Consider the following 18,139-nt stretch of genomic DNA (forward strand, 5'->3'; position numbering starts at 1 on the left):
ACCTAAACAGTGTTCAGCCTGGAACACTACTATTCATTACCCCAGAAAGTTTTATTCCCAAGCGTAACATGAATACACACAGAAGGGAAACTGTATGATTTATTCTAGTTATCTGGTTAACGTACAGTATGTTCCACTACCGTTCCAAAATGAAGATCATTTTTCACTTTACTGCTTAACACTAAGAGGAACAGTTTGTAGTATGACTTGTTCACATTATCTCACAAAAACGTGTGTAATTTTCTGTCTGCCTTTTTGATTCCCTACACATCTTTACACAAAGCGTGCTACACTGTGTAGTGTTTAAATGGTAAATATGCCAATTTGTGGTATATACGAACCAGGGCCCTGAGAAAGGCATAGGTTATGGAAGGCTGTCCTTAATCATAAGGATATCATAACCGAGGACAAGCTGGATCGAATAATAGTCTATTCAAAACATCTTGGTCTTTCAATATTTGTTTTTTACTCACATGACAAATGAAAATTTTGTCAGTACACATTTATGTGGTGAATTCCAAACTACCAATCCTTGATTACGTTACATCACCCAGCTTAAGGATCATTACCGTAAAATGAACGTTATGCTTTCACCCTAACAACTCCATAGACATAGTGGATTAATCAAAATTAATGATATGAGATGTACAACCTAATTAGACCATTTTACTTTGAAAAAAAAAATCTCAACAATATTGACAAACTGCAAAGATCACTCATCTTGCTGCTAAAGTCCTCTATATGGCCAAAAGTATGTGCACCCTGACCATCACACCCATATGTGGTTCTTCCCCAAACTGAGTCAGAAACACACAATTGTATAGAACGTCTCTGTGTGCTGTAGCTTTACAGTTTCCCTTCACTGGAACTAAGAGACTCAAACCTGTTCCAGCATGACGATGCTCCTGTGCACAAAGCGAGCTCCATGAAGACATGGTGTGTGAAGGTTGGAGTGGAAGAACTCGAGTGTCCTGCACAGAGCCCTGACCTCAACCCCACTGAACACCTTTGGGATGAACTGGAACACCGACTGAACCCCAGACCTCCTCAACATCCCAACATCAGCGCCTGACCTCACTAATGCTCTTGTAGCTGAATGAACACAAATCCCCACAGCCACGCTCCAACATCTAGTGGAAAGCTTCCCAGAAGAGTGGAGCTTGGTCTGGGTGCACAAACTTTTGGCTGTATAGTGTACATCCAGGTAAATTGTCACCTGGGGTGAATGTAGGACATTTTTTTGTTGTGTTTTAACAAACTGAAGTGATTTTTTTTTTTCTTAAAGAAAGGAATTGAAGAAATGAAATGAAACATTTTGAACTTCAGGTAAGAAGGCCTCTGAAATGACAGGACCAATGGGTTAGGCAATCAAAATGGCGGCATAGTTGCAAACGCGTTGCATTGTGGGCCATTGCGTAGGTCGCAGTGACGTCAGTGAAAACAACCCATACGCTACACCGGTACAGCAAACAGTCGACAGAAAGTGAACCTGAAAGTGCAGCGACTTCTCGCTTTTCTCCGAGCTGCGTGCGTGGGACAGCGTCGTGACGTCACCACGCGCTCGGGCGGCGTTGGAGGTTTCCACAGTAACAGCGCGAGAAAAGAGTGACGCGAGCAGAGCGAACGGCGAGTGGGCGTGGTCTCTCTCTCTCTCTCTCTCTCTCTCTCCCTCCAGTAGACGTGGGCGGCCCCGTGTGGTCGGGAGACCGAAACACGACACTCAGAAGCGGAGGAGAGAGAGGGGGCGACGGGGGAAAGAGCGCACGGGGACTGAGTGGAAAAAAGAAGAGAGAGAGAGAGAGAGAGAAACTCAGACACTACACACAGAGAGAGATTTATATATTTATATACTTTACTCTCCGGACACGGTGTGTTCTGACCGTCAGAATGACGCGGTGCGGCTCCGTAACGCGACCAAACTATCAGTAGTTGAGCGAGCAGCGCTGAGGCCCCGGCGCCCGCACAGGCACACAGTAACCCCGCGGAAGCGCTCTGCCTCCCCGCCTCGCCCCGGCCCCGGCCCCGGCCCGCCTGCTGCCGCCGCCCGGACACGAGTGCGGCTCTGCTGGAGTCACACATCCACATCCATGAGGCACAGCGGAGGAGTGGAGTAGAGGAGAGACGGAGAGACGGAGAGGAGAGAGTGAGCTGAAAGGGAAAAGTTAGCGAGGAGTTTGTTTGCTCGGAGCTGAAGGCTGGTTAAAGAAGAGCATGAAGACTGCGGGGGATTCGGGTGAGTTCACCACTGTGTGTGTGTGTGTGTGTGTGTGTGTGTGCGCAGAACTAACTAACTAACTAATTATTTATTTATTTAAAACTCACCGTGTTAGCGTTAGAGTTACTGAACACACACACACACACACACTGAGTATCCTGCTAACGTGACGTAACTTAACTAACGAACCAACTGATAAACAAAATGCTGCTCAGTTAGCTGTTATAAAGTTATTTAAAGTTAACTAAGCGCTCGAGCTAGCTTTGCCCTGATGTCAGGATGAAGAGCAGCACTCCATGCTAACGCGGCTAACTAGCGCAAGTTTGCTTTCGATGGAAGTTGTTGTTGTTGTTTTTAATGTTTGTTGTGTTTGTGTGAAGGCTCTGAGGTGAGGTTAGTGTAGCAGAAGTGGGGTAATAGTGTAAACTCTCAGGGCTAAGGGGCAGATGGGCAGGTATGTGGAGCTTCGCTCTGAAGCGGAAGAAAGTTTTTAAGCGAACGAACTCCCTCATTCCTCCTCAGATCGCTAGCGCTGATCGGCTAGGCTAGGCTAGGCTAAGCTACATCTGCAGCATTATTTCCCTGTGCGCGGTGTGCGGGAGAGAGATCTCTCCGATGTGGAGGAATGAAGCTGCGGGTTCACCCGGAGCAGGGGGAACCTTAGCATTATGCTAATCCTCCATTTGCTGTGTTTTTGCTTCCAGCTGAGCGAGTGAAAGTGCCGCTTTGTCCGCCTCCACACCACAGCTCCACTGTTTCTCACGGACTTTTCTTTTTAATCTAATGAATGTTACTTTATTATTATTATTTTTAAGAGATGAGTCCTGTGATTGGAGTTTTGCAGTGTAATGTGCTGGAGATGAGTTCAGAGTTCTGCATGGAGAGATTTCTCACCGCTTCATCAGATTAAACAGCAGTTTTGTTCATAACGCGTGAATTTCACTGCATCAGCTGTAATAATGAGCACTGATTACCGGAAGTTCAGGTCATTTTCCAGCCAGCGGACACCCCCCCCCCCCCCAGGAAAATACGACGTCACCGGCTCATTTGCATATTTCCTTTTATTCATCCATCATTGGCACATGAGGTTACAGGAAGACGTGAGCGTTTCTCTTTAGCCCTATTCGGATGGGATTAGTGTATCAGTGGGACGGCTTAAACGGTTTACGCGCGAGTTTTTCTCACAGGAGCGAGTTTCTAGCGGGTTGTACGTGGATGTTTGTGTCACGTGGTCACATGATCGCGCTCCGTTCACAGCATGGCGTCCGAGCGGCGCTGGAGCAGAGACCAGGCCAAGCTTCCAGCAGCAGCAGCTTCATAATCGCAAAGCGTGCAGTCGAGTAGCTCTACTAAACGCTCTCTTCTGCATCTCTCAACTCACGACGTGTTTATCTCAGGGAGCAGCACTGATACCGATGGGAGCGGTGGGGATCAGTGATTGGCCGATGGGAGCGGTGGGGATCAGTGATTGGCCGATGGGAGCGGTGGGGATCAGTGATTGGCCGATGGGAGCGGTGGGGATCAGTGATTGGCCGATGGGAGCGGTGGGGATCAGTGATTGGCCGATGGGAGCGGTGGTGAGTGAGCCTGCTCTCTCGGCTCGTATATCAGCAGCTGGAGAGCCGTACTGAGCTCAGATCTGCTTCAGGCTGAATTTGAAAAGTATAAAAGTTCATCTGCTAAATCCACACAGTGTTAGTGTGTTTACAGGAGAGATGTGTGAGCATTAGAACTGTTTGGATTGCTGGGGATGGTGCCACCTGGGGGCTGTGGAGATGGCTTGGGGATCACATATGGGGAGCTGTACTGTAATGGCTTGGGACTGCGATTGCTGTAGTGGCTTTGGGGCTGCAGTTGCCACGAGCAGCTTCGTACTCAGGACTCCATCAGTGGACAGTGGATAGATTTTAACCAGCCGGACCTCTTGCAAATACTGTGATGAATTTATTGGTTGCACAATTGCACTATTTGTCCATATAGAACACAATAGAAGGGATTTATTTATAATTGCACTATCCGTTGCACCCAGATGAGGATGGGTTCCCTTTTGAGTCTGGTTCCTCTCAAGGTTTCTTCCTCATATCATCTCGGGGAGTTTTTCCTTGCCACCGTCGCCACTGGCTTGCTCATTAGGGATAAATTCACAGTGATAAATTTAAATATTTACAATATATTTTTGTGAATCCATTTATTTCTGTAAAGCTGCTTTGTGACAATGTCCATTGTTAAAAGCGCTATACAAATAAAATTGAATTGAATTGAATTGAATTGAATTATGTGCAGAGGTATGCTCCAATCACGTTTGTGTGTGTGTGTGTGTGTGTGTGTGTGTGTGAGAACGTTGTTCACGTCACTGTGGATGCAGATGTGTGCTGTGATGCAGACGTGTGCTGTGGATGCAGATGTGTGCTGTGATGCAGATGTGTGCTGTGATGCAGACGTGTGCTGTGATGCAGACGTGTGCTGTGGATGCAGATGTGTGTGCTGTGGATGCGGATGTGTGTGCTGTGGATGCAGATGTGTGTGCTGTGATGCAGATGTGTGTGCTGTGGATGCAGACGTGTGTGCTGTGGATGCGGATGTGTGTGCTGTGATGCAGATGTGTGTGCTGTGGATGCAGATGTGTGTGCTGTGGATGCAGATGTGTGTGCTGTGGATGCAGATGTGTGTGCTGTGATGCAGATGTGTGTGCTGTGGATGCAGATGTGTGTGCTGTGATGCAGATGTGTGTGCTGTGATGCAGATGTGTGTGCTGTGGATGCAGATGTGTGCTGTGATGCAGACGTGTGCTGTGATGCAGACGTGTGCTGTGATGCAGATGTGTGTGCTGTGGATGCGGATGTGTGTGCTGTGGATGCGGATGTGTGTGCTGTGATGCAGACGTGTGCTGTGATGCAGATGTGTGCTGTGATGCAGATGTGTGTGCTGTGATGCAGATGTGTGTGCTGTGATGCAGATGTGTGTGCTGTGGATGCAGATGTGTGTGCTGTGGATGCAGATGTGTGCTGTGATGCAGATGTGTGCTGTGATGCAGATGTGTGCTGTGATGCAGACGTGTGCTGTGATGCAGACGTGTGTGCTGTGATGCAGACGTGTGCTGTGATGCAGACGTGTGCTGTGGATGCGGATGTGTGTGCTGTGGATGCGGATGTGTGTGCTGTGGATGCGGATGTGTGTGCTGTGATGCAGATGTGTGTGCTGTGGATGCAGATGTGTGTGCTGTGATGCAGATGTGTGTGCTGTGATGCAGATGTGTGTGCTGTGGATGCAGATGTGTGCTGTGATGCAGACGTGTGCTGTGATGCAGACGTGTGCTGTGATGCAGACGTGTGCTGTGATGCAGACGTGTGCTGTGGATGCAGACGTGTGCTGTGATGCAGACGTGTGCTGTGATGCAGACGTGTGCTGTGGATGCAGATGTGTGTGCTGTGATGCAGATGTGTGTGCTGTGGATGCAGATGTGTGTGCTGTGGATGCAGATGTGTGTGCTGTGGATGCAGATGTGTGCTGTGATGCAGATGTGTGCTGTGATGCAGATGTGTGTGCTGTGATGCAGATGTGTGTGCTGTGGATGCAGATGTGTGTGCTGTGGATGCAGATGTGTGTGCTGTGGATGCAGATGTGTGCTGTGATGCAGATGTGTGCTGTGATGCAGACGTGTGCTGTGGATGCGGATGTGTGTGCTGTGGATGCGGATGTGTGTGCTGTGGATGCGGATGTGTGTGCTGTGATGCAGATGTGTGTGCTGTGATGCAGACGTGTGTGCTGTGATGCAGACGTGTGTGCTGTGGATGCGGATGTGTGTGCTGTGGATGCGGATGTGTGTGCTGTGATGCAGATGTGTGTGCTGTGGATGCAGATGTGTGTGCTGTGATGCAGATGTGTGTGCTGTGATGCAGATGTGTGTGCTGTGATGCAGATGTGTGTGCTGTGATGCAGATGTGTGTGCTGTGATGCAGATGTGTGTGCTGTGATGCAGATGTGTGTGCTGTGGATGCAGATGTGTGTGCTGTGGATGCAGATGTGTGTGCTGTGATGCAGATGTGTGTGCTGTGATGCAGATGTGTGTGCTGTGATGCAGATGTGTGTGCTGTGATGCAGATGTGTGTGCTGTGATGCAGATGTGTGTGCTGTGATGCCAGCTCAGTTGCCTCTCAGTGCTGAGGCAGGACCCTCGGTGTAATAGCACACGTGCGCTGCAGCTTTAGCATGAGCAGTGATGTGTAGCAGTGAGAGAAGTCCTCATGGCCGTGTGGTCTCTGTGCTGAACTGTATCAGAGTATCAGAGTATCTTTATATTTCTCTGATCGCTGATGATGTGCGTCGCCCGTCCTGTGAACTCCTGCCTGTGCACCCCGGGGTTAATTACTGTGGAAGCTCGTTTACGCTGCGCACGAGGAAGACGTTACACCACTTTATCTTTTAGCTGTGAGTCAGTAATGTAACTCAGTTAGTAGCTTTTAAAAATCTCATAACTGCAGATTTATTTTCATGCAACTGTGGGAGTTTTTTCAATATTATCTGTGGATTATCTGTTTCCAACAATCAAACCACATCAGCACGAGTGTGTAGCAGTGTGTAAACGTGGACTATAACCTGCCTGAGGTGTTCTCCTCAGTGTGAGGTCTCCACTCCGCGAGGCTGGGGTAGGAGATAGCCTGATAAACACAAGCACTATCTCAGATGTGAGGAAAACGCTTCAGCTGTGAGATAGTATCTCAAAATTGTGAGATAAATCTGCATAATGTTTTCTCACACGTGGCAGAAACCAGCTTCCCTAAACGCACTGAAGCAGCTGTGTTCTGCTCTCCGTACTTCCTGATTTCTTCAGCTAGCTTCTGCGTGAAACTCGCCGTGGCGTTTTAATGTTCGGTTACGGCCGAGCCAAACGTCTGCTTCAGTCATGTAGCGGAAAACACACTTACGCTGTCCACCTGATGTTTTATCATCAGCATAAGGTCTAATACTTTACACTTTCTAATACTCAGGTAAAGACGTTTGCTCAGCGTTTAGCACTTCAGGCTGTTGGTTCTTTACGCAGCGAGTTTCCTGGTTGTGAATTTCTTCCCTGCGCTTGTGTTAGTCGTTAGAGCAGCAGTCTGGCGCATGTGGAAACGGGCACCATGTCGCCTCTTCCAGCTCGGGAAGTGAAAGGAGCCGTATTGGCGTTTAGCCAGCGTTTAGGGAAAGGAAGCCGTGAAGCGAGGGTGTAGCTGGAGTGGGCTGTGGTGGAGGTGTTCAGGTTCTACAGGTGGGCTTCACCGCTCCCTGCGCAGCGTGCCTCGATGGTTTCGACACTGACGTTTGACTTCCCTCGGGAAGCGACAAGTCTGGAGTCGGAAAAAAACACGGACCCCTCCATGTTCGTCTTTTGTTAGCAGCAGACTAGCTAACTGTGCTGAGTGATGTATATTTACCTCCTCTAAACTCCGCCCACTTTTTTACACATTTACATCATACTATACTTTATTATCAATAATGCAGACAGAAGGAAGCAGTGACAGCGAATAGTGGTGACGGAAACGCTTACTCGCTTTTACTCGCTTTTATGTTCAAGAAAAGAACTTAAAAATGAAGATGTGCGAAAGGCGATCAGTGATTGGTCGTGGGGAGCAGTGGCGATCAGTGATTGGTCGTGGGGAGCAGTGGCGAGCAGTGATTGGTCGTGGGGAGCAGTGGGGAGCAGTGGCGATCAGTGATTGGTCGTGGGGAGCAGTGGGGAGCAGTGGCGATCAGTGATTGGTCGTGGGGAGCAGTGGCAAGCAGTGATTGGTCGTGGGGAGCAGTGGCGAGCAGTGATTGGTCGTGGGGAGCAGTGGCGAGCAGTGATTGGTCGTGGGGAGCAGTGGGGAGCAGTGGCGATCAGTGATTGGTCGTGGGGAGCAGTGGGGAGCAGTGGCGATCAGTGATTGGTCGTGGGGAGCAGTGGGGAGCAGTGGCGATCAGTGATTGGTCGTGGGGAGCAGTGGCAAGCAGTGATTGGTCGTGGGGAGCAGTGGCGAGCAGTGATTGGTCGTGGGGAGCAGTGGCGAGCAGTGATTGGTCGTGGGGAGCAGTGGCGATCAGTGATTGGTCGTGGGGAGCAGTGGCGATCAGTGATTGGTCGTGGGGAGCAGTGGGGAGCAGTGGCGATCAGTGATTGGTCGTGGGGAGCAGTGGCGATAAGTGATTGGTCGTGGGGAGCAGTGGGGAGCAGTGGCGATCAGTGATTGGTCGTGGGGAGCAGTGGCGATAAGTGATTGGTCGTGGGGAGCAGTGGGGAGCAGTGGCGATCAGTGATTGGTCGTGGGGAGCAGTGGGGAGCAGTGGCGATCAGTGATTGGTCGTGGGGAGCAGTGGCGATAAGTGATTGGTCGTGGGGAGCAGTGGGGAGCAGTGGCGATCAGTGATTGGTCGTGGGGAGCAGTGGGGAGCAGTGGCGATCAGTGATTGGTCGTGGGGAGCAGTGGCGATAAGTGATTGGTCGTGGGGAGCAGTGGGGAGCAGTGGCGATCAGTGATTGGTCGTGGGGAGCAGTGGGGAGCAGTGATTGGTCGTGGGGAGCAGTGGCGAGCAGTGATTGGTTCCAAGCGCAACTCAAGGCTGGTTGAGAGCAGAGAAGTTTAGCGTCAGTGTTACAGGTGTGTGTTGATGCGCCTGTGTCTGTAAAGCTGATGCGTGTGTGTAAAGCTGATGCGTGTGTGTAAAGCTGATGCGTGTGTGTAAAGCTGATGCGTGTGTGTTGATGTGTGTGTAAAGCTGATGCGTGTGTGTTGATGCGTGTGTTGATGCGTGTGTGTAAAGCTGATGCGTGTGTGTTGATGCATGTGTGTAAAGCTGATGCGTGTGTGTAAAGCTGATGCGTGCGTGTGTTGATGCGTGTGTTGATGCGTGTGTGTGTGTGTAAAGCTGATGCGTGTGTGTTGATGCGTGTGTGTGTGTGTGTGTTGATGCGTGTGTGTGTGTTGATGCGTGTGTGTGTGTTGATGCGTGTGTGTGTGTTGATGCGTGTGTGTTGATGCGTGTGTGTGTGTGTGTTGATGCGCGCGTGTGTGTTGATGCGCGCGTGTGTTGATGCGCGTGTGTGTTGATGCGCGTGTGTGTGTTGATGCGTGTGTGTGTGTGTGTGTTGATGCGTGTGTGTGTGTTGATGCGTGTGTGTGTGTTGATGCGTGTGTGTGTGTTGATGCGTGTGTGTGTGTTGATGCGTGTGTGTGTGTGTGTGTTGATGCGTGTGTGTGTGTGTTGATGCGCGTGTGTGTGTGTTGATGCGCGTGTGTGTGTGTTGATGCGCGCGTGTGTGTGTGTTGATGCGCGTGTGTGTGTTGATGCGCGTGTGTGTGTTGATGCGCGCGCGCGTGTGTGTGTTGATGCGTGTGTGTGTGTGTTGATGCGTGTGTGTGTGTGTGTTGGTGTGTGTGTGTGTGTGTTGATGCGTGTGTGTGCAGTATCGCGTGTCTGAAGGGAAGAAGTGCTGCTGTGTTTACTGCTGATCTGACGTCTGATCTCCCCGAGTGGGAATTCCGAGCTGAGGGGTCGTTTTCATTTTTCTTCTCGGAGATTACGAGTTACGGCCTTGAGCCGTTAGACATGGCGTGGTCTTGCTTTTTGAAAAAGTGTTAAATGTTAGTGGAGGTTTCAGGACCCGTGTTTAACCCGGCTGTGTGTGTGTGTGTGTGTGTGTGTGTGTGTGGTGAGAGGTGAGAGGTGAGAGGTGAACCAGTCCTGTGTTTTAGTTGCATGGGGTGTAATTTGCTTGGTTTAAAAGCGGTAGCTAGCGTTGTCCCTGAGGTTAGAGTAATGCGATGTAGCATAAGCTCAGCTAGTTAGTGCGTTAGTACAGGCTGAGGGAAGTGTGTGAGCGCGGAGCTCCCGAGGCGAGGAGTGCGGAGCTCCCGAGGCGAGGAGCGCGGAGCTCCCGAGGCGAGGAGCGAGGAGCTCTGGAGGCGAGGAGCGCGGAGCTCCGGAGGTGTGTGAGCGCGGAGCTCTGGAGGTGTGTGAGCGCGGAGCTCCGGAGGCGAGGAGCGCGGAGCTCCGGAGGCGTGGAGCGCGGAGCTCCGGAGGCGTGGAGCGCGGAGCTCCGGAGGCGTGTGAGCGCGGAGCTCCGGAGGCGTGTGAGCGCGGAGCTCCGGAGGCGTGTGAGCGCGGAGCTCCGGAGGCGAGGAGCGCGGAGCTCCGGAGGCGTGGAGCGCGGAGCTCCGGAGGCGTGGAGCGCGGAGCTCCGGAGGCGAGGAGCGCGGAGCTCCGGAGGCGAGGAGCGCGGAGCTCCGGAGGCGTGGAGCGCGGTGACGCCACGGTCCTGGTAAAGTCCTTCATGTGGCACTGTTTGCTCATGAACCGAGTCGGCGGAGAGCGTTTCAGCTGTGAGCTGCGTGTCGCAAATAAAATATTATTTGAGTCTGCGTGGGATTTTTTTCTTTGATATGTTTAACTGCGAGGTGATGCATACCGACTGACCAGTTTAATAGGAACACCTGCTCATTAAATGCGCAGTCTATTGTTATTAAAAGCAAATCGTCGGAAAATCATTATAATACAATGCTGCTTGGCGAATAAAGCTGATTCTGATTCTTAAAGGACGCCATGTTGACGAGCAGTAGGAATGTGAGTGCTTCCAGCTTTATCGTAGAATCTCTTGGCGTCTCCTGCGAATGGATCAAACCTAAAAACTTAAATAAACCCGGTGATAATGTTATTGACTGTAGCCTAAATAACAGTGTCTCAGTTCGGGAAAGACAACACTTGCTTGCTTACTCAGTAACTTTAAACAGAAAATAGAAAGTTTTATTGCTGTAATTGGTGAATGTTTCCAGCAACTCTGTTTTTTTTCTTTTCAGTGCTTTCCAGAGCATAGTGATAGAGTTAACAACAACAACAACAACAACAACAACAACAGCATCATACACGTTCAGGTTTCAGTTTTAACCCGAATATGAAAAGAGAGATGAATATTTGAAGCCTTAGATTTATATATTTAAGCAGTTAAAACGGTATAGTTTCTAGAGTATAAAGAATATAAGTGAATAAGTTTAGCTAGCACTAAAGATCAGATGATTGTGGTGACACCATTTGTCTCTTAAATCATTTCATCACCCTGCCTTTTTGTTCCATGGTTCATTTGGTGTTCATTTGGTTGTAATGAAGAGAAGAAAAGTGGGTTTATACAACGTAGCGCTTAACACAAGCTCACACACAGTTTATTGGGGTGTTGACTCCTCCACATTCCACTTTAATGGCTTGTGTCTGCGTTGCATTACACACACACACACACACACACACACACACACACACACACACACACACTTGGGCCCGTCTCCGTCTCTTAAGTTGCCATCTTTGTGGTGACGCCACTTTGACGTGCTCCTTCTTATTTTTGCTGGTCTAATTTATTTTCGAAGGCAGCTCCAGTGTTGGCGCAGTGCGGCTTGGACTCACCAGACCTGCACGTGTGGCGTTTGAAACATTAGAAGAGTGTGCGTTTTGACTACAGTGTGTGCTTCAGTGCCGTGCGGCTACTATAGTTCTTCCTGATCTGACTCAGAGGTCTGTACGTTAAGGAGAGCTCTCTCAGCCCGTGGCTGGATTTCCGACGCAGCGCAGTGGAACCGCTCACGTAGCTCAGTGGAAATAAATCTATTAAATTGTCACGTAAGAGCTGCCACGTCTTTCTGGGCCTCTAGGTGATTTCCAGACCTGCTCACTCAAGTGCTTTGAAGTCGATCAGCGCTTAAGGTAGCTTTGCACCCTCACCTGTGGTTTGTATCCGGTCTGATGTTGACATGGCAGAGAGCTGTGTGTGATTCGAGGAGGCTGGTGTTTCAGGAAAAGCCCAGAAATAAAAGTTGCGTTTAAAGAGCATGGGATTGGTCGCGTTTCTCTGCCTGTGGAGACAGTGTTCTAATCCCACAGCTGGAGCCAGCACATGTGTCGTCAGCACGCCGTCTGTGGTGTGTGTGTGTGTGTGCGCGCGTGCGTCTGGAGCAAAATGAAAGTAAAGATGGAGACTTGAGACCTAACCACAACACAGAACTTCAAAATAGAGACAGTCTATTGCTTTCTCCTGTTCTTACACATTCACTCCCCTCCTTTCTCTCCTCTTTTCCACAGATTCTCTCTGCTTCATTTACATTCTTTAGCCTTTCTGCTTGCTTTTCATTTTTTGAATCTTGATTTGCTTATCAACTTTGAAAATAATGCACCTACATTGATTATTTTTACTTGCACGTGTAGATGATTAAGAAACGCAGAGATGTAAATTGCAGAAAGGCAGGACAGACACACGGAGGCGATTGCCCCGGGCCCAGATCACCATCTCCTGGCCCCTGCTCGGGGTCTGATGAGACACGCTGCTGTTAGCCAGCATGTAAAAACACACAAACCCCTCACACTCAGGATGCAGAACAACACTTAGTACGCCAGTCTACTGTGATGTCCCCCTGTTGATCAGGGATCGATACCGATACCGGCGTCACTCCAATACCAGTCTCATTTACTCGTACTCATACCAGCCGCTCCCAGGCAACACCGTGTGACGTGAAGCTAGTGTGTGTTTCGCTAATGAACAGGCGACATGAAATAACATACAGTATTTCACAGTTAGTGACGGCGATCGAAGCAGAGCAGACTGCAAACTGAGCTCTGTGACGATATCGAGAGGAGAAACTACAGCATCGTCCTACAATACACGTCACCTGATAAAACGATAAAACCTCATGACTTGTTCATCGCGAGCAGCAGACGCAGACTAGGTGACGCTGCGTGAGTGAAAATAACAGCTCTTACACAGCGTGTGGTTCTTGACATACAGCCGCTATCAGTCAGCGAGGGATTCAGTGTTCAGTGACCTCCTGATTAACGCTAACGGTCACTTCACACTCGGATACGCCGCGAAACGACCTCGCTCCTAGCTCTGGACTTATTCCATCATACAGTTAATATCTCTCTCAAAACAAAAAAAAATATAGGAAATGTAAAATTCACCTACAATTCGCTGCAGCTCTTTCTCCTGCCAGAGCTCCAAAAACTCATACTGGTCGGGGAAAAAATTATGCCGACGCATCCCTAGTTTTATTACCGAGTATAAAAAGCTGTTCTGAAATACCTCGGATAAAAAGTATAAGGAGCTCCATTCATAACCAAAATATGAATTAAAATATAAATAGCTGTTCTGAGTTAGAATGTAATTGAATGCAATACACAGGGAGACAAGAACCTAAAGTACGTAAAGAACTTGCAAAGGGAGAAAAAGCTAGTTACGTTAGTACTTTTAGATCTGGTTTAAAAGTGAAGCATGGCCAGGACAGGAGATTATATGTGAAGCATGTTTATTGCTCACCAAACCGTTTTGGCTGTCGGCTGCGGGACTACAGTAAATGCTGCTGTTTTGAGCGTGTCTGGAGAGGAGACACGCTGTTTGTTCATCTAGCCTAGTATAATCTGATCTAGGCAGGGCAATGCCATTTAAAATTAGATGCTCAGAATGAGCGTACAGCAGCGAGAAGTAGAAGTTAAGTCTGACCTGAGCTGGGTTCACACTGGCTGACCTCCACCTGCCCTCCAGCGGAGACGCCCGGGCCGAGCTAGCGCTAGTGCCGTGTTCTCCGCCTTGCTTAAAGTTCCTCTACAAGATATTTATTGCTGAGAGTGTAATACTTTGCAAGTTCTTCTTAATTCTTCATTCCTTTGCATCTGAACACCGTAAGACTAACCATATCTCTTCTCTAAGAAACCTGAGATCCTACACTTGGGTAAAACACTTGTTTTCGGTTTTAAGTTGCCACCCCAAGGTTGATGAATCTCGACGATGTGCTTCTGTCTTATTTAGAGCAGGGAAGAGGAAGGAGAGCCCCAGACCTGATAAGATATTAGCAGGATCAGGAGATATGAAGGAGATGCTGCACTCTGTCTCAGCTGATGTGTTTTGCTCAGCAGCAGGATTGATGATGATGCCACACGTGAACAAAGACTTCAGCATTGCTACGGCAAAATCTGATGTTTGGCTCAGGGTTCTTCATTTCCCACAAGTTGCTTTGATCCGTATGTTTCATACGTAAATGCATTCTGAACTGTAATGAGCCCAGGAGTGTCCCGATCTCTAGCCCTGTATGAAGCGAGCCTCTGGGGATGTCCGTGAAGCGAATGTGCAGCAGTGTATGACTTGCTTTCAGTTGTTGGTGGCGTGTGAATGAAGTAAACTAGACCCTACTTGTGTATTGTATGTGGAAAGGACAAGGTTAACGTGGCTGTCCTGTTGGTGAGCATGCTGGAGACCTGCACGGGCCTGTTGGTGGAGTCGCTTGGCTGCTCCTCATGCTTAGCAGTCTTCACATAGCAGGAAAATTGGCCCAGAAACGCGCCCTGCCTGACCATCTATGGCTGATTTAATCACAGCCCTAAAAGGAACTCCCCTGTGATGCGTCTGGTTTCTGTCTGGGCAGAGTTGGCTGTTGCACTGTGGCGTCCCGGACATCTGGAGCACGGTCTTCACCGCCTTTTGCCGGGAACAGGCATTTCGGTCTTGCCTGTGTTGACACAAAGATGTGAAAATAACAGCTCCTAGATGTTGAGCTTGCAGAGACGCATCTGCTGAAGTCTTACACGGATAACACTTGCTTTATTTTAGACACTGGATCGGTAACTGTGTCACAGTGTGACCTGCCTAACTAATAACTAATGCAACATGGCCTCAGGTGTCTCATACAGGGTTAAATTTTTCTAAACAGTTTTTCTGTTTGATCTTAAGCACATTAGATCAAGCAACACATGGTTGGTGTTATGACTAGCACATAGCCTTCGTTGCTGGCAAACACCATCAACTAATTCTTGTTCCTGTCAGCTCTGTGTAGTCTGCCCCTGTGAAAACATGAAGTAGTCCACGTGCCAGTCTGTTTCGCTCTGTAGTGCTCAGCAGATCATCTGGCTTTTTTCCCTGAGAATCAGATGGCTTGTGTGAGCATGGACCAACATTATGCCTGCGTTTAGCAGCATACATTTAATCAGCAATGTCAGGCTCAGTGCATCGTAATCTTTCTCCTTTCTGCCTGCACCACAGCTAACCAAAAAAGTTTCTGCAGCATAATAATGCCTCAGTAAAATAGTGCTCGTTGCTCTCAGAGTAGAAACATCAGGGATGATTGTGGTCTGTCTTCACAGCGCTGCTGCTTCTCGCCTCTAGCTAGTTTCCAAAACGACGCTGCTCAACAGAAGCAGCGGGATTAATAAACCATTAAACCATTAGAGCTTTACTCTCCTCTCATTAACCTCCTGCTGTCGTGCGGCGGTGAGCGGCCCGTTCAGAGTCACTGCTTTTACTTTGCAGAATATAACGTTGTGAGATTTTATTATCTGAAAACATTCTCACGTTTTCTCACTGAGCGCAGGATTATATAAAGATGTTAACTGGAATAAATGTGGTTTGTGAGATGGTGTGTAATATGCCGTCATGGAGGATAGTATTGCCTGTGCCTCCTGAGGCGGGGCGTGAAGGGGGCGTGGCCAGGCGTACACATAACTGTGGCTGCGATCACTAGCTTTAGTGTTCATTCTGTTTTTTTGGGTTAATTAAGCGTTAACAAGGTCAAGAATGCTGCAGACCTGAAGTCCTAAAATGTAAATAAAATGATATGAACTACACGTGCAGGTGCTCTGTGGTGAACAGCAGCGGAGATACTTACTGAATTGTTGTACAGTGAAGTCGCACTGATGCACAACACTCTTTCACTTTCTTAACTTAAACCTCTCATGTTTTAAGAGCGAAGAAATTCAGGGCTTTATCTGTTCAGCAGCACAGACACGAGAAGCTGAGCTTCATCCGAGAAAGATGATTAGCTGCTCTGCTAAAGTCAGACAGCAGCTTATTAAAGATCGTACAGGATACAAATCAGGCTAAAACGAAACACATGACAAAATTCAGCACTTTATTTACTTTGTTGATCTTAAAGCTGCAGTGTTTTAAATCGTCTGATTTATGGCTAACGTGGAAGTTGAAATCTATCAGCGATTCCTGATATCAATCATCCCAAGCCTATTGACTAGTGTAGTGCAGCCTCCATGATCATTCTCAATGCAAGGTAGAACTGCTCACCAATAACACACGCACACACACACACACACACACACACACACGCGCACACACACGTCTACACTAAATCTGTGTACACTGAAGGTACAGGTTCTGTGTAGATTAGGTTTGTGTGATATTGATTTTTCCCGGCTCGCCGTATGCTGAGCTAATCTTTAGGTCAGAGGGTTTGTACTGTTCTCTTTCGGCTGAAAGCTGAATACTGCAGCAGTGTTAATCAGCTTAGTCTCGATCGGGGCTTCCCAAACCACGGGCTGCTCCATTTACAGATGGGGTCACGAGAGAAAATCATAATCTCCTCTTTTGTTTCAATTTTTTTTTTTACAAATTAAAATTAGAAATATGGAAGACGGATTTTGTGCTAATATTTTAAAATGTCAGAGGGTGACGTTCAGACAAGCCGTGTTTAAGTTAATGGTGTACGTTTCAGTCGCTTCGCCGTCCTGCTTTACTAAAAATGGACAGATGGCCCCGTCTGTCTCCCGCCGCTGTACAAGCTAGTGCTGTGTCTCAAATCACAGACTTGTGTACTATTCTAGACGAGTACTAACACTAGCTGGTTTTCCTTTTACAGTTAGTGTTTGAATTTTAAGACTCTCTGGTGCAGTTTTTAATTTGAGATGCGGCTCATGACAGCAGTCACGATGACGGAGGAAAGGTTTAAATGAAGGAGTTCATCAGCGTGTTTGCCACTGTGCGTGAATTCGCTGAACATTTCAGTTTGACTTGGACGCTTGACAGACGGATGTTTTGTCTCTATAGAATGTGAGTTGAGGTGAGTGTGAGACTAACGCCGCTCGCGTTTCTGCTGCTTCTGCACCACGCATCCAGTGTAGACCAGACTCCTGCTTTCCGCCGGGACGCATCACACCACAGCGGCAGGGATTTTTCATATAACAACACAACACTTCCCAGTAGACGGGTGACTCAGTGTAAGGAATATTCCTTCGGTTTTTAGTCCCTTATGTTGCACGCGTATATGTTACTAACATAATAAAATGTTCAAATGTTTCACTAAATTATACATCTGCAATTTCAAAGTAATGCAGCGTGGTCAAGGCTGGGGTTACAGAAAATTCCTAATGCCTGCTCGGGGTCGTTTGCCCAAAAGTTTGGGAGCCCATGCTCCAGACTGTACTGAGACACACACACACACACACACACACACACACACACACACAGAGTTATGTGGCGGTGTAACATACGGATATTTTGAGGCCTGAAGCTTGGCATCTGGCACCTGCAGCTGACTTCCTCTCTCTTTGATGTTCTCCTCCTAACCTCCACATATCTTTTCCTGCTTCACTTGTTCTCAGCCTTTCTCACTGTCTCGCTCTCGATTCAAGCACAGAAGTGTGTTGTCTTTGTCTTCTCTCATAAAATAGTCATCAAGACAAAGTAGTGCTGTTAGAGTTCGAGCTTCAGGAGTCTTGAATCATAGGAATCCTGTTTTTGGCTTGTAATTGAGATCGTGATTCTGTTAGGAGCCACGTGTATATTTATGAAGCTGTTGTGTTACTGCAGCAGGCTGTGTTAGCTCAGATGTCTGCATTTGGGTTACTGATTAACAGCACATTTGTACTGCAGCAGTTGAAATCCTGAGCAAAAATACCTATTTTTTTTTATAAAACATTAATCATATCAGCGTGCCAAGAGCACAGTGCGTCCTCCCAAAGTTAAAACCAAACATCAATATTAACCATTAATTTTTATGTTTCTTCTTCTGCCAATAGACATTTAGAAGCCTTTTTGTGGGAGAGATTCGGTCCACACACACACACACACACACACACACACACACACACACACACACACACACACAGTGTGTAATGCGTCACCGGCGGGTTTTGAGCAGTGACTCATAT

At 48.2% G+C, this 18,139-nt stretch overlaps 1 protein-coding gene across 2 annotated transcripts in view; it reads left to right on the forward strand.

The window, feature by feature from the left end:
• Nucleotides 1–1,758: 1,758 nt before the first annotated feature.
• Nucleotides 1,759–18,139, forward strand: part of erf (Ets2 repressor factor) — a 34,778-nt gene continuing 18,397 nt past the window's right edge. The window contains exon 1 of one of the 2 annotated variants that reach the window (XM_026928458.3): nt 1,759–2,233. In XM_026928458.3, coding sequence (XP_026784259.1) covers nt 2,212–2,233 — 22 coding nt within the window. In that variant the 5' untranslated portion in view covers nt 1,759–2,211. Of the gene's footprint in view, nt 2,234–6,295; nt 6,644–18,139 lie in introns of those variants that run through there. The other variant, XM_053231305.1, reaches the window with a different exon arrangement.

The sequence above is a fragment of the Pangasianodon hypophthalmus genome, chromosome 29, assembly GCF_027358585.1.
Source record: "Pangasianodon hypophthalmus isolate fPanHyp1 chromosome 29, fPanHyp1.pri, whole genome shotgun sequence".
NCBI classification, from domain to species: domain Eukaryota; kingdom Metazoa; phylum Chordata; class Actinopteri; order Siluriformes; family Pangasiidae; genus Pangasianodon; species Pangasianodon hypophthalmus.